The sequence below is a fragment of the Lepidochelys kempii genome, chromosome 3 (assembly GCF_965140265.1).
Source record: "Lepidochelys kempii isolate rLepKem1 chromosome 3, rLepKem1.hap2, whole genome shotgun sequence".
Lineage (NCBI taxonomy): Eukaryota > Metazoa > Chordata > Testudines > Cheloniidae > Lepidochelys > Lepidochelys kempii.
This window is the reverse complement of record NC_133258.1, coordinates 185,606,266-185,626,626: the sequence shown is the minus strand read 5'-3', so window position 1 is coordinate 185,626,626 and position 20,361 is coordinate 185,606,266. Positions and strand designations below refer to the sequence as shown.

Here is a 20,361-nt window from a genome sequence, read left to right as displayed (position 1 = left end):
CACTGTGAACCAAGGCAGCCTTCCCAGGGGAACTGAGACAGGAACGTAGGGGAAGCTCTTGAAGTGCAGAGACATCAGGACTTGGGGATTCAGTGTCTAGACCTACCCCTCCTTTCACTCCTAACTTTACAAATGATGAGCTTACTTCCTCAGGTAGAAAATAATGTGTCATGGCTGTCGCAAACTTCTCAAAAGTATTTGCCTCTTCTAAACAGCATGACTTCTGTTTTTCTCAGGTTCAGCATCAACTTCAAGGTGTTCTTCATCCGTGAGTTCCTCACCCAAGCACTGGACTAGCTTGGTGACTGTGTTGTCATAATTTGTGAAAAATAGATATAGTTCATTGTCTTTTTGACAATTTTTTAATATAACAGTGTGGAAATGTAGTTCTTCCAACTGGATTTGAGAACAGTGGCAACCACTGTAATGTTGTTCTTGTCTTTGTGGCTAAAATCCTCTGCCTTACTTGTGGGGGGGGGGTACAAAAGGCAATAGAAGATGTGATCTCTGAGGACCCTGAATTGTTCAGCATCAAAACAGATGCACTTCATTAAAGATGCCAGGACATGTTTAAAACCTTTTGGCCACTGCTTCGTCTGCCAAGAAAAGCATTTCCACTTCCACATACCAGTCACAAGGATTTTTCAGGCAATGTTTCAGCCATATGTCACACATAGCAACAATCATGTGATTCCAACAAGAAGAAGAGCAGATTCTATCAAAGGACAGATTTGATATCTGCTTTAGTGAGCTAAGCACCATCAGTATCTACAGCTAAATCTCACATTTTGTAGGTTAGCTGAGGGCCACAAGCCAACCTTTTTTGTGGATCTGTTTCTTAGAGACCAAGAATCACCATGAAGTTAAGATAACTATTGTCTTAACTGTAATTATTTACTTGTGACTGTATACTTTTTGTAGTATGAACACAGGTTTTATAAAACACATAATCAAAGGTAATTTCTTGTCAGTTTGGATGAAAAACAAAATGCAGTTAGAAACAACCACAATAAAATTAACTCAGTAAGAAAAAAGAGGGAGTGTGTGTCATGGGATTCAGGTGGCAGTCCAGACCAATAAAGGATTTTGTCACCACCTGCCCTGTAACCCTGGGTGCCTCACAGCTCTTTAGTGCTGTAGCTCCCAACCTGGGCCGCTCACAAGCAGCCTGCCACTATGAATATCTGTATATAGCAGCAGCACTGAGTCCAGAAGTCTGATGCCAGCAGCCTGCCAGCAACACACCAGTCACACTCTGTCTTCAACCAGCCTTGGTTACAACCAGCAAGATGACCCCAACACACTCCCCATTCCAAATTTCCCAAAAACTGTGTGCCCTGAAATGTTCAGCCCTTTCCTGGACAGCTCAGAGAAATAATAATGTTCAATACTCCTGTAAAGAGACAAAACTACATCACGGCTTATTAACTTAGCTTGAGTAAATGCACCCTTCCTTTTAAACACAGCATTGAGTTGGTTTATAGTAAAATAAAACAGATTTATTAACAATAGGACATAGATTAAGTGATGCTAAGTATAAGCAATAAAGTTAGAAAGGGCTACAAGCAAATAAAAGTGAAAACATGCATCTAAAAGTCTTAAACCTAATCTAGTAAGATACAGTCTTTGTTCAAGCTAGTTTCTCTACCTAGTCGTTCTTTTTCCCAGCCATGGCCATCTTTCCCCCAGGCGGGACCTTCCACAAAAGTACAAGGTGCTTGCTTCTCATGTCATCTTAAGTGAAAGATCTTTGCCTACTCAGATTTCTCACCTATCTTCAGTTCCAGAGACTTCAATCCTCCTTGGTTGAAGGACATATTTTTCTTAGCTTGGAAGAGCTCTGGCCTCTTGTATTTGTCTAGTGATGGATGCCCAAGATGGCTTCTCTCCTTGCTTATATCTTCCAAAATTCAATTAATTGTTTTCAAGAGGCAGAATGATCTCATGGTGTCTTTCTCTTCCTGTGGGCTTCTCATCCCCCATACAATTTCTGTGTAAATGGGGTTTCCATTGTTTCTGATTCCACCATGCTTAATTAATAAATGTGGCATTCCCTCCTGTCTGGAGAGACTGTACAGCCCAATATCAATGAGTATCCATAATTCCTTATATAGTGGTAATGCATACAATTCACGGTGATATCAATCACCAGTGTGCCATAGGCTTTCAGAAAAGAACTCACTCTGTACCAGTGATACTCAGACCTCAGTGGTTTAGGAGCCAAATTAGCAATCAACGTTACCCAAAAGAGCCACAGTAGTATAAATTCATTGTTTCATTTACTCTGTGTGTGTGTGTGTGTGTGTATGTATATGTATCAATTCACAGCAAAACGACTGAGCAAGTATTCTACAATTGGTTAATAACATAGTAAAAGCATCCTGATTGGTTAATAAACTTAGATTGGGTAATAATTAAATCATACTGTGTTTAAAAAGGTGCTGCAAAGACCCACAAGAAGACACATTAAAGAGCCACTTGCAGCTGCCAAGCCTAGAAGGTAGAATCTCCTTCCTTAGAGGTTTTTAAGGTCAGGCTTGACAAAGCCCTGGCTGGGATGATTTAACTGGGAATTGGTCCTGCTTCGAGCAGGGGGTTGGACTAGATGACCTTCTGGGGTCCCTTCCAACCCTGATATTCTATGATTCTATGATTTAAGTAGCTGAAATTATACTATTTCTAGCATTGTTAATCCAGCCATGCAAAATTCTATTTGCCTGTTCACTAGGGGCCAGGGAATTTTTTTTTGACAGGCTAGTAATTTTTTTTATTTTTACACCATAATTATGGCTAAGTAGCATTTATTTGGCCTGGTACCATTTCATGGTGATTTTGCATGGCTGTATTAATTCTAACATGAAATAGTTCTTATAATAGAGCAGTATTAGAAATACTGCATAATGGTGATACCAGAAATTGGACATTTTGATTTTTTCTGTTGAACCACCATTTTCGTCAAACTAAAAAGAAATATAACAAAATATAGGGTATATTTCCCCTTTTGTGCAGAGAAATACAGAAGGAGCAGATGTGTCTAAAAATATAGAAAAATCCATGTGCATGCATATTAAATGGCTATGTAACAGGCAAATTTGAGGCAAATGACAAGATGTAAAACCTGTAGATTGTGATGTTGGGTAGCATGCAAATGAAGCAGGGGCCTGGGCATTTGTAAGAAATTTTTGATTTCTGAGCTCCCTTCTGTCAAAGATGAAGCCCTTGCATCTCCATTGTTTGCATGTTGCTCCTGTATGCTTGGCAGTCTGCTGACACATTTATATGATGCTACGTGAAGACACAGATGTCCACTATTAACAAGTTACTGTTGCACTGCACTCCAACCTAAGGACAGGAGTAACTTGTGACTTTTTTCTAATTGTAATAATTAATATAATTTTAATGTTCTTTTTGCAGATGTTACATGTATTATTTTAATATTTCTGACTCCCCAAAATGTCATAACCACACCCCCATTTTTGTTTGTTTTTTCTTTGTTTTTTTTTTGTGGTGGTCAGGAGGAGGTGTTAATCTTCTGTTTGGTACTTTTTTCCAGTAGCAATTTGGCAGGGTACCATGCCAACCAGGAAATCTGAGCAACCACTGCAGCTTTATAACAAACTTGTAGTTTATTATTTCAGTTTTCTGCACTCCGTTCACATAGTCCCTTGAACAGGTGGTCCATAGAAAGAAAATGTACAGAAACAAAGAGTGAAAGAGAGAGTTATTTAATTAATATGCACAATACATAATGTATCAAAACTTATAAAAATGTAAATCATGAGTGAAAAGTACAAGAGAAAAGCAAATTAGAAAAGACACATTATAGCAAGTAATTAAGTTTCAAACTCTTTTTTAAAGAGGAAAAGTGGATGTTTTATTGAAATCACAAAGTAATCAAATTTTAGGCCTTTTGAATAAATCTATTTTCCACTTTCTTGGAAAACTCTATCTCTTTATATAAATCTCTGCAAAGAAGTTACTTTTGTTTTTTCAAGAATTTGGCATTCTGCACTTGCAAAATATATTACGTTCCTCACCATTGTCTTCAGTGCTTTTCTGAGTATATTGAAGGTTTCATAGCGTAGTTTCCATATTTCATTATCACTCAGCAGCATGAGAATAATAGTTTTTAGCATAGCATACATAGCTGAAACTCAAACATTCATTTCTATCCTTAGTTTCAACATTTAACTTCCATCTGTTCTTCTCCCTTTTTTCTTTCATTTCCCTGTTTCCGTTTTTCCTCATGCTATGACATAAAAGTGATTGCACTGAAAAGACTGCCCTTTTTGAGGAACAGACCGAAGGAAAAAGACAAAATGAAGGCCTTCTACCGTCGCTCCATGTGTAAGACTTTGACAGTTAGCTTCTTTTAAATGGCTACACCGGCTTCCATTACTAATTTTTCACTAACCTTTCCCCTGGACTGTGCTGTTTTTTACTATTTTGCAATGTGCAAGTCCTGCTATAATACAAGGAGCTGGAAGAATTTTTGAAAAACCTTGGCACTGAATAATATTTGTATATATACATACTCGATTTATTGTGATTACATTTTATATATTTGTATACATATTTATTATATATACACATTGTGCATGCATGTGTATATAAATGTACAGTGCACTCTATAGACATTTGAATAGTTTTAAATTCCACTTTTAGTAAGCATTTTATAAACCACAAATATCTTAAATTTTTGGTTTAAAGAATCTATAGAGAAAATAGTGCAAGGATATAAAGTGGTCTGTTACTCTTTTCGAATATGTGTCATTTATTCTTTACTAAAACGTTCTATTTTTTAAAAAGGGGGTGGACACTTCTATAGTGTTGTAAAACAAAGCAGTATATCATAGGATGCCATCTCTTTCAGATCCTTTTAACTACTATAATGCAAAATACAGTATTCCTGCAGTAACCTGCACTGAACAAGGACCCCAATCATTGCCAAAGTTCATGTTGTGTTAGCACCTCTGCCCATCTTACCCTTATTCATTCCATTTGTCTTTGCAAAACAACATATCAAAGCTTCTAACATATATATTGCATATCATTGCAGCACAAGCATGGCACTTTTATCTAATAAAATCAATTAAAAATCATATCTGAACTGAAAGTATGGCCTATAATACTTTTCATTCATTGAGCTGATTGCATGTCATAACATGGATGATCTTGTGTTTGTAGCTTTCAGTATTCAATATGCCTTGATGCTTAGACAAATGTCAAACTTTTTACAATACGAAATAAAAATAAAAAAAATACATTCAACCATGCTGATTCATTTGCTTTCATTTGCATCCCAGCCATGAATGACCTGGTGCAGTCCATGGTCCTAGCAGGAGGACAATGGACAGGTAGTTCTGAGCATCTGGAGGGCCCTGATGATAGATCTACGGGTAAAAGGAAAAAAGAATTGGGAGCTATGGCCTTCTCTACTACAGCTATCAACTTTGCAACTGTCAACTCTTCTTCAGGCTTCAGATCCAAGCAATTGCTAAATAATAAAGGTATAGGTAGAAGCTTTTTGCACTGTTGTGATTATATTGGTAACAACAATTGTATATAAATCTGTTTTTATTCCTTCATATTTCACATTCTTCTGTAGAAAACAACCTGAATAATTGAATTACAGTACTAAGAAGTAATTGAATGGGTTTAATAGCTAGTATTGTAAAATACCTTAGAGTTTTTCCTACAGAAAGGCTACATAAGCAAAGATGGATTGTATTTGAAATAATTATTTCATTACATTTTACAGATGACAAATGTTTATATTACATTTTTGCCGTGAAATTTAATTTACATACTGTTTTATGTCTCTATGTATAGATACTACATCCTTTGAAGATGTAAGTCCACAAGGCATTAGTGATGATTCTAGTACAGGATCAAGAGTTCATGGTAAGATGTGAACTTTAATTAAATAATAAATTAAGAATACATGATGTGAATGCTAACGATGTTTGCGCACACAGTGAATTGAAGCATTGCAAGTGAGCGTGTTTTCTATATTTTGCGCATGACTTGACTATATGGTGCCATTTCTTCAAACCTAATACTTTTTCTTTTTCTATAAAATAATCTTTCCACTAACTGTTGTGTATTTTAGTAGACGATATCTATGAAATGCACCTGAACAGAATACAAATTCTTTTTGCCCATTTTCAGATATATTTGGGTTTAATTGTGAAAGAAGGAAAATTTTGACTTGCATTAAAAAGCTCTTTACGTTTCAGTGATTCATTTCTTGATTTTAAAGTAAAGTTTTATATATTTCATAGTACAAAATAAGTCTTTTCATCAAGTAAAAATATAGAGTGGAAAAGCTAAATAAAGAAATAAATACAAGAAATTTCTTACAAGAAATAAAACTGAAACTATTTTTCTTTACTAAAATATTTTAAAATGAATATAAACAAAATTGAAATAAAATATCGTTATTTAGTATTCTGGAAAATATTAACAGTGCAATTATTTCCTTTGTACTAACAGATGCTAGAACTAGGGGCATGGGGGAGGTGCTGTAGCACCATCTGGCTTCAAGTGGATTCCATTATATACAGGGTTAACAGTTTTGGTTCAATGGCTCTCAGCACCCCCATTATACAAATTGTTCTAGCACCCCTGCTTATATTGGGGAGGAGTACAGGACATTCACTATGCAGATGCTCTTGCTCCTCCTGTTTGTGGCATTTCTACAGTGTGCAAGGTTCCTTGTCAAATCTGTTGTAAGTGACCAAATCACAAGCAGCTTTCTGCATGCCACTGTGTTCTTCTAAAATCCTGGTTTCCTACTAACAAATCTGTTTCAATTCTAAACATGCACTCTGTTTTCTGTTTTTCTTTCCCTTGTATCTTACTGTTCCTGTAGCATCCTTTACTAAAGTGTCCTCTTGGACTGCCTGGAAATCCCTTCACTTTCTGATCTGTAAGAAACAACACTTTGTTGACAATGGGCGTGCTCAGCCTGTGAAATAGTGCATGATTCCTACCTCAGAACATTCTGTGATCAGAATGTAAAGGTATAGTGTCATCTGCTAAAATTGTGTTTATCATTCTGTCTCCTTACTTTTCATTTAGCTTCCAGACCAGCCAGCCTTGATAGTGGCAGAACATCCACTAGTAATAGCAATAACAACGCTTCACTTCATGAAGTCAAAGGTATGGTGTAGGTGAATTGCCATCTATGCTTCATTTCCATGACTTTGTTTGTAAGATGGGCTGGTAAAAAAATAAAATAAAAAATTCATGGCATGTTTTTCTTTTAACAATTTATGCCAGTGGTAGGCAACCTGCAGCTCGCGGGCTGCATGCGGCCCATCAGAGAAATCCACTGGTGGGCCACCAGACAGTTTGTTTACATTTGCACAGCCACCCGCAGCTCCCAGTGGCAGCGGTTCACCATTCCCGGCCAATGGGAGCTGCGGGAAGCGGCGGCCAGCACGTCCCTATGGCCCATGCCGCTTCCCGCAGCTCCCATTGGCTGGGAACGGCAAACCGCGACCACTAGAAGCTGTGGGAAGCCGTGCAAATGTAAACAAACTGTCTGGCGGCCCACCAGCGGATTACCCTGACAGGCCACGTGCAGGACGCGAGCTGCAGGTTGCCTACCACTCGCATAAATTGTTAAAAGAAAAACATGCCCACCACTGCTTTATGCCCTTCGTTTTCCAAATTAGGGAAGAATATTAATACAGTAGACCTTCAAATGCATTTAGTAAATATTAAAATAGGAGCAATTACAATGTATGAAGTTGAAACTATTTTAAAATAAGTGTAAGATAGACCATACATACGAACACCCATACTAGGTCAGATCAATGGTCCACCTAGCACAGTATCCTGTCGTCCAACAGTGGCCAATGCCAGGTGCTTCAGAGGGAATGAACAGAACAGGTAGAATCATAGAATATCAGGGTTGGAAGGGACCCCTGAAGATCATCTAGTCCAACCCCCTGCTCAAAAGCAGGACCCATCCCCAATTAAATCATCCCAGCCAGGGCTTTGTCAAGCCTGACCTTAAAAACTTCTAAGGAAGGAGATTCCACCACCTCTCTAGGCATTGCATTCCAGTGTTTCACCACCCTCCTAGTGAAAAAGTTTTTCCTAATATCCAACCTGAACCTCCCCCACTGCAACTTGAGAGCATTACTCCTTGTCCTGTCCTCTTCCACCACTGAGAATAGTCTAGAACCATCCTCTCTGGAACTACCTCTCAGGTAGTTGAAAGCAGCTATCAAATCCCCCCTCATTCTTCTCTTCTGCAGACGAAACAATCCCAGTTCCCTCAGCCTCTCCTTATAACTCATGTGTTCCAGACCCCTAATCATTTTTGTTGCCCTTCGCTGGACTCTCTCCAATTTATCCACATCCTTCTTGTAGTGTGGGCCCAAAACTGGACACAGTACTCCAGATGAGGCCTCACCAATGTCGAGTAGAGGGGGACGATCACGTCCCTCGATCTGCTTGCTATGCCCCTACTTATACATCCCAAAATGCCATTGGCCTTCTTGGCAACAAGGGCACACTGCTGACTCATATCCAGCTTCTCGTCCACTGTCACCCTTAGGTCCTTTTCCGCAGAACTGCTGCCTAGCCATTCGGTCCCTAGTCTGTAGCGGTGCATTGGATTCTTCCGTCCTAAGTGCAGGACCCTGCACTTATCCTTATTGAACCTCATCAGATTTCTTTTGGCCCAATCCTCCAATTTGTCTAGGTCCTTCTGTATCCTATCCCTCCCCTCCAGCGTATCTACCACTCCTCACAGTTTAGTATCATCCGCAAATTTGCTGAGAGTGCAATCTACACCATCCTCCAGATCATTTATGAAGATATTGAACAAAACCGGCCCCAGGACCGACCCCTGGGGCACTCCACTTGACACCGGCTGCCAACTAGACATGGAGCCATTGATCACTACCCGTTGAGCCCGACAATCTAGCCAGCTTTCTACCCACCTTATAGTGCATTCATCCAGCCCATACTTCCTTAACTTGCTGACAAGAATACTGTGGGAGACCATGTCAAAAGCTTTGCTAAAGTCAAGAAACAATACATCCACTGCTTTCCCTTCATCCACAGAACCAGTAATCTCATCATAAAAGGCGATTAGATTAGTCAGGCATGACCTTCCCTTGGTGAATCCATGCTGGCTGTTCCTGATCACTTTCCTCTCATGCAAGTGCTTCAGGATTGATTCTTTGAGGACCTGCTCCATGATTTTTCCAGGGACTGAGGTGAGGCTGACTGGCCTGTAGTTCCCAGGATCCTCCTTCTTCCCTTTTTTAAAGATTGGCACTACATTAGCTTTTTTCCAGTCATCCGGGACTTCCCCCGTTCGCCACGAGTTTTCAAAGATAATGGCCAGTGGCTCTGCAATCACAGCCGCCAATTCCTTCAGCACTCTCGGATGCAACTCGTCCGGCCCCATGGACTTGTGCACGTCCAGCTTTTCTAAATAGTCCCTAACCACCTCTATCTCCACAGAGGGCTGGCCATCTCTTCCCCATTTTGTGATGCCCAGCGCAGCAGTCTGGGAGCTGACCTTGTTAGTGAAGACAGAGGCAAAAAAAGCATTGAGTACATTAGCTTTTTCCACATCCTCTGTCACTAGGTTGCCTCCCTCATTCAGTAAGGGGCCCACAGTTTCCTTGGCTTTCTTCTTGTTGCCAACATACCTGAAGAAACCCTTCTTGTTACTCTTGACATCTCTTGCTAGCTGCAGCTCCAGGTGCGATTTGGCCCTCCTGATGTCATTCCTACATGCCCGAGCAATATTTTTATACTCTTCCCTGGTCATATGTCCAACCTTCCACGTCTTGTAAGCTTCTTTTTTATGTTTAAGATCCACTAGGATTTCACCATTAAGCCAAGCTGGTCGCCTGCCATATTTACTATTCTTTCGACTCATCGGGATGGTTTGTCCCTGTAACCTCAACAGGGATTCCTTGAAATACAGCCAGCCCTCCTGGACTCCTTTCCCCTTCATGTTAGTCCCCCAGGGGATCCTGGCCATGCGTTCCCTGAGGGAGTCGAAGCCTGCTTTCCTGAAGTCCAGGGTCCGTATCCTGCTGCTTACCTTTCTTCCCTGCGTCAGGATCCTGAACTCAACCAACTCATGGTCACTGCCTCCCAGATTCCAATCCACTTTTGCTTCCCCCACTAATTCTACCCGGTTTGTGAGCAGCAGGTCAAGAAAAGCGCCCCCCCCTAGTTGGCTCCTCTAGCACTTGCGCCAGGAAATTGTCCCCTACGCTTTCCAAAAACTTCCTGGATTGTCTATGTACTGCTGTATTGCTCTCCCAGCAGATATCAGGAAAATTAAAGTCACCCATGAGAATCAGGGCATGCGATCTAGTAGCTTCCGTGAGCTGCCGAAAGAAAGCCTCATCTACCTCATCCCCCTGGTCCGGTGGTCTATAGCAGACTCTGGGAGCTGACCTTGTTCGTGAAGACAGAGGCAAAAAAAGCATTGAGTACATTAGCTTTTTCCACATCCTCTGTCACTAGGTTGCCTCCCTCATTCAGTAAGGGGCCCACAGTTTCCTTGGCTTTCTTCTTGTTACCAACATACCTGAAGAAACCCTTCTTGTTACTCTTAACATCTCTCGCTAGCTGCAGCTCCAGGTGTGATTTGGCCCTCCTAATTTCATTCCTATATGCCCGAGCAATATTTTTATACTCTTCCCTGGTCATATGTCCAACCTTCCACTTCTTGTAAGCTTCTTTTTTATGCTTAAGATCCGCTAGGATTTCACCGTTAAGCCAAGCTGGTCGCCTGCCATATTTACTATTCTTTCGACACATCGGGATGGTTTGTCCCTGTAACCTCAACAGGGATTCCTTGAAATACAGCCAGCTCTCCTGGACTCCTTTCCCCTTCATGTTAGTCCCCCAGGGGATCTTATCCATCCGTTCCCTGAGGGAGTCGAAGCCTGCTTTCCTGAAGTCCAGGGTCCGTATCCTGCTGCTTCCCTTTCTTCCCTGTGTCAGGATCCTGAACTCAACCAATTCATGATCACTGCCTCCCAGATTCCCATCCACTTTTGCTTCCCCTACTAATTCTTCCTGGTTTGTGAGCAGCAGGTCAAGAAAAGCTCCCCCCCCCTAGTTGGCTCCTCTAGCACGTGCACCAGGAAATTGTCCCCTACGCTTTCCAAAAACTTCCTGGATTGTCTATGCACCGCTGTATTGCTCTCCCAGCAGATATCAGGAAAATTAAAGTCACCCATGAGAACCAGGGTATGCGATCTAGTAGCTTCCGCGAGCTGCCGGAAGAAAGCTTCATCCACCTCATCCCCCTGGTCCGGTGGTCTATAGCAGACTCCGACCACTACATCACTCCTGTTGCTCACACTTCTAAACTTAATCCAGAGACACTCAGGTTTTTCTGCAGTTTCGTACCGGAGCTCTGATAATCATCAAGTGATCCATCCTCTGTTGCCCATTCCCAGCTTCTGGCAAACAGAGGGTAGGGACACCATCCCTGCCTATCCTGGCTAATAGCCATTGATGGACCTATCCTTCATGAATTTATCTAGTTCTTTTTTGAACCCTGTTATAATCTTGGACTTCACAACGTTCTCTGGCAAAGAGTTCTACAGGTTGACTATGAGTTGTGTGAAGAAATACTTCCTTTTGTTTGTTTTAAATCTGATGCCTATTAATTTCATTTGGTGACCCCTAGTTCTTATGTTATGAGAAGGAATAAATAACACTTCCTTATTTAGTTTCTCCACACCAGTCATGATTTTATAGAACTCTATCATATCCCCCCTTCGTCGTCTCTTTTCCAAGCTGAAAAGTCCCAGTTTTATTAATCTCTTCTCATATGGAAGCTGTTCCATACCCTTAATCATTTTTATTGCCCTTTTCTGTATCTTTTCCAATTTCAGTATATCTTGTTTGAGATGGGGTGACCAGATCTGCACGTAGTATTCAAGTTGTGGGCATACCATTTATTTATATAGAGGCAATATAATATTTTCTATCTTATTATCTATTCATTTCCTAATATTCCCAACATTCTCTTAGTTTTTTTGACTGCTGCTGTACATTGAGTGGATGTTTTCAGGGATGACTCCAAGTGATGACTCCATAATGACTCCAAGATCTCTTTCTTGAATGATAACAGCAAATTTAGACCCCATCATTTTATATGTATAGTTGGGATTTTTATGTTGTCCACTGTGCATTACTTTGCATTTATCAACATTGAATTTCATCTACCATTTTGTTGCCTAGGCACTCAGTATTATGAGATCCCTTTGTAACTCTTTGCAATCTGCTTTGGACTTAACTATAGAAAAAGAAATATTCTCTAAAAAAAAAAAAAAAAAAAAATTTAGCCACAAAATTAATTTCAATTCAATTACATTTTTAAACAGGGAAATAATATTCCTTAATTTTCTGTATTGTGTCTGTGTGTTTCTGGCATCCTATCTCTGAAATAAAATCTGTAAAAATGTACAACACAAACTAACCAAAATAACTACAAGATATATAGAGATGTGTATAGAATAAAATGCAGTCACCTTTACAAACTTTTAAATTTTGCCTTTGAAAACTAGATAATGTTACCAGAGTATTAGCAGTATTCCCTATATTTCATGTATTAATATAGATTTTTTAAAAACCATTTTAATCCTGTTTGTGATGGGCTTCCACAAGATTTTATATTTACTGCTGACTGAAGAATGCTGAATATGTTAGAGTAGCAACCATTCATAAGACTTCATATAAGGTATTTGACTAATACAGTAACTCCTCGCTTAACGTTGTAATTATGTTCCTGAAAAATGATACTTTAAGCGAAACAATGTTAAGTGAATCCAATTTCCCCATAAGAATTAATGTAAATAGGGGGATTAGGTTCCAGAAAATATTTTTTGCTAGACAAAAGACTATATTTTAATACATATATACACACATATACACAGTATAAGTTTTAAACAAACAATTTAATACTGTACACAGCAATGATGATTGTGAAGCTTGGTTGAGGTGGTGAAGTAAGAGCATGGGATATTTCCCAGGGAATGCCTTACTGCTAAATGATGAACTAGCACTCGGCTGAGCCCTCAAGGATTAACACAGAATCATAGAATATCACGGTTGGAAGGGACCTCAGGAGGTCATCTGGTCCAACCCCCTGCTCAAATTGGGACCAATCCCCAACTAAATCATCCCAGCCAGGGCTTTCTCAAGCCTAACAGTAAAAACCTCTAATGTGGATATATTGTTGTTAATGTAGCCTCACACTCTACAAGGCAGCACGAATGGAGGGAGGGGAGACAGCATGGCAGAGAGAGACAGAGACACACACCATGTGTGTGAGAGAGACGCGCATTGCCCCTTTAAGTATGCTGACCCCACTCTAAGTACACTGTCTTTTTAAGTAGATCAGCAAGTTGATACAGCAGCTGCTGCCAGCAAGCTCCCTCCGTCCCGAGCCCTGTCGTGTCCCTACCCTGCTCTGTGGAGATAAGGTACAGGAGCGGGAGGAGGCGGACACCCTCACATTAGCACCTCTCTTCCTTCCCCCCTCTGCACAGGAAGCAGGAGGCTCCCAGGAGCAGCTCCAAGGCAGAGGGCAGGAGCAGCACATGGCAGTGCAGGGAGGGACAGCTGAACTGCCTAGCAATTGATAGCCTGCTGGGCGGCTGCCGCACAGGGAACTTAAGGGAGCTGATGAGGGGCTGCCAGCCCACCCTAGTTCCAAGCCCCCACCAGCTAGCTCCAACAGGCTGCTCTTTCTGCAAGCAGTGGACAAAGCAGGCGGCTGCCAAACAACGTTATAAGGGAACATTGCGCAACTTTAAACAAGCATGTTCTTTAATTGATCAGCAACATAACGAAACAACGTTAACCGGGACGGCTTTAAGTTAGGAGTTACTGTACTTTCTTGATAATATCTGTTTATTGGTAATTTAGAAGCGAATACTAGAACAGCGGTTTTTTGCCTTGTTTATTTTGTTACTCTCTACTGTGAAAGATTCCCTGAGGTATTTTGTGCCCCAGATTGTACATCAACAGTTTCTACTGTTGACAATTTTCCTTTCTTCAAATATAATTACATTATTCAGAAACAACAAAAAGGGTAGAGAGCAGTTTATTATTCATCAGTATCTTTGACTCTGATCCTATAAGAAAGATTGAAAATCAAAGAAAATTGATATAGCAGCAATATTTTTTGCACTTAATGCTATGTTCCTCCTTCAGGTCACAATTGTAATAAACTAAAATTGACAATACACCTCCACCCCAATATAACGCTGTCCTCGGGAGCCAAAAAATCTTATTGTGTTGTAGGTGAAACTGCGTTATATCGAACTTGCTTTGATCCACCGGAGCGCACAGCCCTGAACCCCCCCACACACACACACCACCCCCGGAGCACTGCTTTACTGCGTTATATCCGAATTCGTGTTATATCGGGTCGTGTTATATTGGGGTAGAGGTGTATAAGGAAAACCTTTCTAGAGGAGCCTTTCTAGAAAATTCTGTTGAAGAATTGAAGAGTCATTTTCTTCAAGTTTGTGGACAATACCAAGCTGGGAGGGATCATAAATGCTTCGGAGGATAGGATTCAAATTCAAAATGATCTGGACAAATTGGAGAAATGGACTGACAAAAAAAGGATGAAATTCAATAAGGACAAATGCAAAGTACTCCACTTGGGAAAGAACAATCAGTTGCACACATATAAAATGGGAAATGGACTACCTAGGAAGGAGTCCTGCAGAAAGGGATCTGGGTGTCATAGTGGATCACAAGCTAAATGAGAGTCAATAGTGTAAAACTTTTGCAAAAAAAGGCAAACATCATTCTGGGGTGTATTAACGAGTGTTGTAAGCAAGACAGGAGAGGGAATTCTTCCACTCTACTCCGCACTGATTAGGCCTTGACTAGAGTATTGTGTCCAGTTCTGGGCGCCACATTTCAGGAAAAATGTGGACAAATTGGAGAGAGTCCAGAGAAGAGCAACAAGGATGACTGAAAAAAATGGGTTTGTTTAGTCTTGAGAAGAGAAGACTGAAAGAGGTCATGATAGCAGTTTTCAAGTACATAAAAGGTTGTTACAAGGAGGAAGGAGAAAAATTATTCTTCGTAACCTCTCAGGTTAGGACAAGATGCAATGGGCTGAAATTGCAGCAAGGGTGGTTTGGTTGGACATTAGGAAAAACTTCCTAACTATCAGGGTGGTTAAGCACTGGAATAAATTGCCCAGGGTGGTTGTGGAATCTCTATTACTGGAGATTTTTAAAAGCAGATTAGACAAACATCTGTCTGATAATACTTAGTTCTGCCATGAGTTCAGGGGACTGGACTATGTGACCTCTCGAGGTCCCTTCCAGTCCTATGATTCTATGATATGTTTCATGTTCCACCTTTTATGTCTCATTTATATAAGATGTCACATGAGTAGCAGATGACAATATACGCTTTACAGAGTTGCTGAACATGAACTGAATCATAAAGTCTTCTGTATATATTTAACCTCTTATAATCTAGTACTGTGGAAATAAATTTACAAATTTCAAGTGAAGGCTTTTTTTTTCATTGAAAAACTGAAAAGTCAGGTTGAAAAGTTGTAACAGATAAGCCAAGGGGATAAAATTGCATATTATAACATGATTTCAGAATAGGATATTTGATCTGAGTAATATAGGACAATTAGAGTCTTCAACGTTTTTAAAAATGTATATAAACAGACATTATTAAATGACATCTAATAATCCTCCAGATATTGTTCAGAATGTGCTGTTCAATAATTATTTTCATGTAGTTTTTATTATAGAATATTTAATACTGTTTACCCAAAAGCAGGTGGAGTTAACAACCAAAGTAGGCCACAAAGTCACAGCAGTGGAGAATTTAGTCTGCTTCATGAACATGAGGCTTGGTCTAGCAGCAGCAGCAGTCCTATCCAGTATTTGAAAAGTCACACTAAGTCGAGTCCCATGATCCAGGAAAAAATGCCTGAAACAGTGGATAATCAAGGAAAGCAGAAGATCAAAACTGGTTCTCCTGGAAGTGAGGTTGTTACTCTGCAGCAGTTTTTAGAAGAAAGCAACAAGATTACTTCTACAGAGGTTAGTTAAAAAAATTATTTTAATTTTAGGGCTATACAATACCCTATATTTATGCACAGATTTAATATGGTACTTACAGCGTGTGCTATTGCAGGACCCCCTTAAAATCCTTTTAAAGAGACACTGTCAAATAATAGTTTGTCTATACAAGTAATTAGTTCATGGCAAGCTGGGGGTATGAATATATCCCTCATCAGCCTGCCACAGACTATCTGTCCATGTGGACCCTGCTGACATGCATTAATAGATTGTTAATACACTTTGATCTAGTCTTTTTTGAATCAGGACTACATCAAAGTGCATTAGTGAACTGATAATGAGTGTCAGCAGTGTTGATACAGACAGTTAGTCTGTGGCAAGCTAGTGTGGGGTAGATTCACACCACAGCTTGATGCAAACTAAATGTTCCTGTAGAAAAGCCCTTCATTTTCAGGTCCAAAATTTAGTTTTTGTTAAGGAAAACAGAAAAAGGAAGGTGAAGACTACAGAATGTAATGTGAGATGGCATGCTAAGTAGGAACTAAGTGGCATTCTGGTTCAGTGTGCTGTGGGGAAAAAGAGCTGCTACCCATCTGGGATTAGTAGAGCTGCTCAGATGGCAGGGAGTGTACTTAAATCAGTGTGTGCATCCCCAGTAAAAGGAGACCGATCCACTCCTGGTATAATTTTAAAAGAAATAAATACAAAGGGTAACAATTTGTAAGTGGTTGCTGCTTCCCTGATGACCACATTAGGAAAGAAAAGTTGAGGGCTCCTCTCCTAAGTGCTGTAGCTGGGCATACTCATCAGTAGTGGCTGGGTGGGCAGTCATATGCCCCAAAGTGGTTTCCTTTCTTCTCACTGCCTGGTAATTGTCTTCAGTGAGAACTGCTGTCAGAGCCCTCCTCATGAAGATGGAGAAAGTGGTAGGATTGTCTTCAGAGGTTTCCCCCCTCTAACGCATCATCTAAGGAGGCTGTCTTGCCTGTTTCAGCTTCTCCAATTGATGCTAGGATCTTTCTAGTTTTGGTGGGATGAGTGTCTGTGACTCCTGATATTGTTACCAGGGGTTCTTTCAATCCAAAGTTCTTAGTAACTTTACCCTGTGCGAGGTGGTGTCAGGAAATAAATCAATGGAGATACGGCCGTGCGACCAGTAGATGGTTGGTACAAACAAGACAATACAAGAGTGCTTTCACTTAAAGCTATACTTTACTTAGTCTCAAGCACTTACACATGTCCACAACAGGTTAGTAAAACACCCAAGAAATTCATATTTACCCAGGGTCTTGGGGGAGGTCTCAAGTGGATAACTGCAAGCATCCAATGGCCAGCCAGCCATCTGCAAGGGAACTTGAGCGGTGTCCAAACATTCAAGTCAGGGGAACTTTCCATCAGTTAACCAGCTGTATAGCAATAGTTAACTATTGCCAGACTTTCCATCTTGCAAAACCACATGTCAGGAGGACAGAGGGTCATGGTTTCTCCTTGAGGTCACTCACTTCACCCTCCCCTCCTGGTCTGTTAGCTGTGCTGAGGTGTCAGAAAGACCTCCTTTTAGCTGCTTTCAGCAATAAGCATAAGAATTGGTACTCCAGCTGCTGGCAGTGGTTTAACATGTTACTGGGCTCTGGGTTTAGCACCCCTGGCCAGGAAGCCACCACTTAAACTTTTGGACTCCCTGGAAGTCCAAGGGAAAGGAAGAATAGCCCTCCCAATCAATGAAGGTTTGTTGAAACTAGCTAAAGAGGTCTGGAACCACTCCTGTCTGTGGTATTTCTGCCTCAAGGAAACCTGATTCCTTCATACGAAATTTCCAAGGAGGGATTTGATCTATTTTACCAGCATCCTATAATGTACTCACTTGTGATTTCTGTTGCAAGTGAGAAAACTAGAAATGGGAAGATGTCATTGAGTCCAAATGATTGGTCATGTTTGGAATAAAGGTTTATTGTTCAGCTTCCCTGACATTATGATTGGTGGGGGTTATAGCCAGATATAATTTTTTTTCTGGTCCAGAACCACTTTTGGGGACCAGTACATTCCTGGGTTAAGAAACAGAAATTTCCAGAGTTCTTTAAAAAAGGCCAGACTGTTTCCAACAGTTTCTGTGATATCTTAGACAAAACTGGTGGGACTTTGGTTAGGACTCTTCCTTAGGAAACCCAACTGGCTCAGGAATTCTGGTCTCTAAGTTGAGGCCCAGGCAAAAGTTGTGGACTTCACTTTTGAAGACACAGATGATTTCAGCTCCAAGACAGGTATGCTCTTGAGCTTTGATTTAGCAAAGTATGTAAGCTCATGCTTAGATGCATCCCTGTTCCCCATGATTGTCTCATTTCACATGCTTAATGTTAAACCTTTTCTTAAGTGCTTTGCTGAATATGGATAGATTTGTGTGTGTTTAAGTGGTTTGTAGACTATTGGAATTTTGGAAAAAAAGAAAAGCACAAAGTCAGTGGCTACGCTTGAGTTAGCCTGTTTTTCAGAGGAAATCTTCAGTTAGATTGCATAACAGACACTTTCAGAAGTCGTCTTCAAGAGCTTGCTACCAGCAAAGACCCACACAATTGGAAAAGTCATTCTGTCCCTGCCACGGGAGACAACGCTCTTCCTTCTAGACCTTGGTAGACTGACCTGCTGGTGGGGGCCATATGTAGTCAGTGAATTTGAGGATGCTCCAAAGAACTAGTCTTGGAGTATCCAAATCCTTGTCTTTCTTCCCCTTTTACGCCATCTTTTGAGGACTTTGTGTCCTTTTTGATTTCAAGAATGGCGAGCATTGCTTCAGACCACTGGGTCCTAGAGATCATTGAACTGGGGAATTCCCTGATGCTTAAGAGCTATTACCAAACCACCTCTTTACTTTTTCATGAGAAAATGAGGTCATGACTTAATTGAAAATTCCTCCTGGTCAAGATTTTGAGTACTACTAGATATAGCCTATGAATTCCAGATGGATGGAGCTAGTTGAACAGAAAAGGAAACTTTCTTCCAACTTTGCATATTGGATTTCTTTCAGCCGCTCGAACCTGGTTCGAATCCAGAACTCCACACACTAGTTTTAGGCTCAAAACACTGGTACATATTGTTCATATTGTTAAGGAAATTATCAATTAGTTATTGAAAAGGAAGGCAGCTGGGAGAGAAGATGTGAGTGTGAAGTTCTAATTACTTGATTGGTTGAGCTACTTGATATCAGAGGAGAAGTAATATCTCATGAACTCCAGATAGTTGCAGCCTTTCACAGACGTCTAGTTTCCAGGGTAGGAATGTTTCCTTATAGCCAATCTATATGATAGCTCAAAGTTATATACAATTCAAATTTAAGAGGTAAAATATCACTAATGAGTAGTCCTAAGCAATTCAAATTAATATAAAAGCGGCAAAGAGTCCTGTGGCACCTTACAGACTAACAGACGTACTGGAGCATAAACTTTTGTGGGTGAATACCCATTTTGTCGGATCGTGAGCTGATGGTGTCAAATTTGCAAATGAACTGAAGCTCAGCAGTTTCTCTTTGAAGTCTGGTCCTGAAGGTTTTTTGCTGCAGGATGGCTACCTTTAAATCTGCTATTGTTTGTCCAGGGAGGTTGAAGTGTTCTCCTACAGGTTTTTGTATATTGCCATTCCTAATATCTGATTTATGTCTATTTATCCTTTTACATAGGGACTGTCCAGTTTGGCCAATGTACATAGCAGAGGAGCGTTCCTGGCACATGCTGGCGTAGATCAGTGGTTCTCAAAGCTTGGTCCGCCGCTCCAGGCCAATGGGGGCTGCGGGAAGTGGCACGGGCCAAGGGACGTGCTGGCCGCCCTTCCCACAGCCCTCATTGGCCTGGAGCAGTGAACCGTGGCCAGTGGGAGCCGCAATCGTCCAAACCTGTGGACACGGCAGGTAAACAAACCGGTCCAGTGCGCCAGGGGCTTTCCCTGAACAAGCGGCGGACCGGCTTTGAGAACCACTGGCGTAGATTACATTGGTGGACATGCAGGTGAATGACCAGTGATGGTGTGGCTGATCTGTTTAGGTCCAGTGATTGTGTGGCTGATCTGGTTAGGTCCTGTGATGGTGTCGCTGGTGTAGATATCATGTCTACATTAGCGACACCATCACAGGACCTAACCAGATCAGCCACACCATCACCGGTTCATTCACCTGCACGTCCACCAATGTAATCTATGCCATCATGAGCCAGTAATGCCCCTTTGCTATGTTCATCGGCCAAACTGGACAGTCCCTATGTAAAAGGATAAATGGACATAAATCAGATATTAGGAATGG

The 20,361-nt window shown here is 40.9% G+C and overlaps 1 protein-coding gene across 9 annotated transcripts in view; it reads left to right on the top strand.

The window, feature by feature from the left end:
- Nucleotides 1-20,361, top strand: part of CCDC88A (coiled-coil domain containing 88A) — a 359,900-nt gene that overhangs the window by 328,192 nt on the left and 11,347 nt on the right. For 5 of the 9 annotated variants that reach the window (XM_073339323.1, XM_073339320.1, XM_073339316.1 and 2 more), the window contains 5 exons: nt 4,264-4,347; nt 5,307-5,510; nt 5,833-5,904; nt 7,084-7,164; nt 15,829-16,097. In XM_073339323.1, the coding sequence (XP_073195424.1) occupies nt 4,264-4,347; nt 5,307-5,510; nt 5,833-5,904; nt 7,084-7,164; nt 15,829-16,097 (710 nt within the window). The remainder of the gene's footprint in view (nt 1-4,263; nt 4,348-5,306; nt 5,511-5,832; nt 5,905-7,083; nt 7,165-15,828; nt 16,098-20,361) is intronic. The other 4 variants (XM_073339317.1, XM_073339319.1, XM_073339318.1 and 1 more) reach the window with 4 other exon arrangements.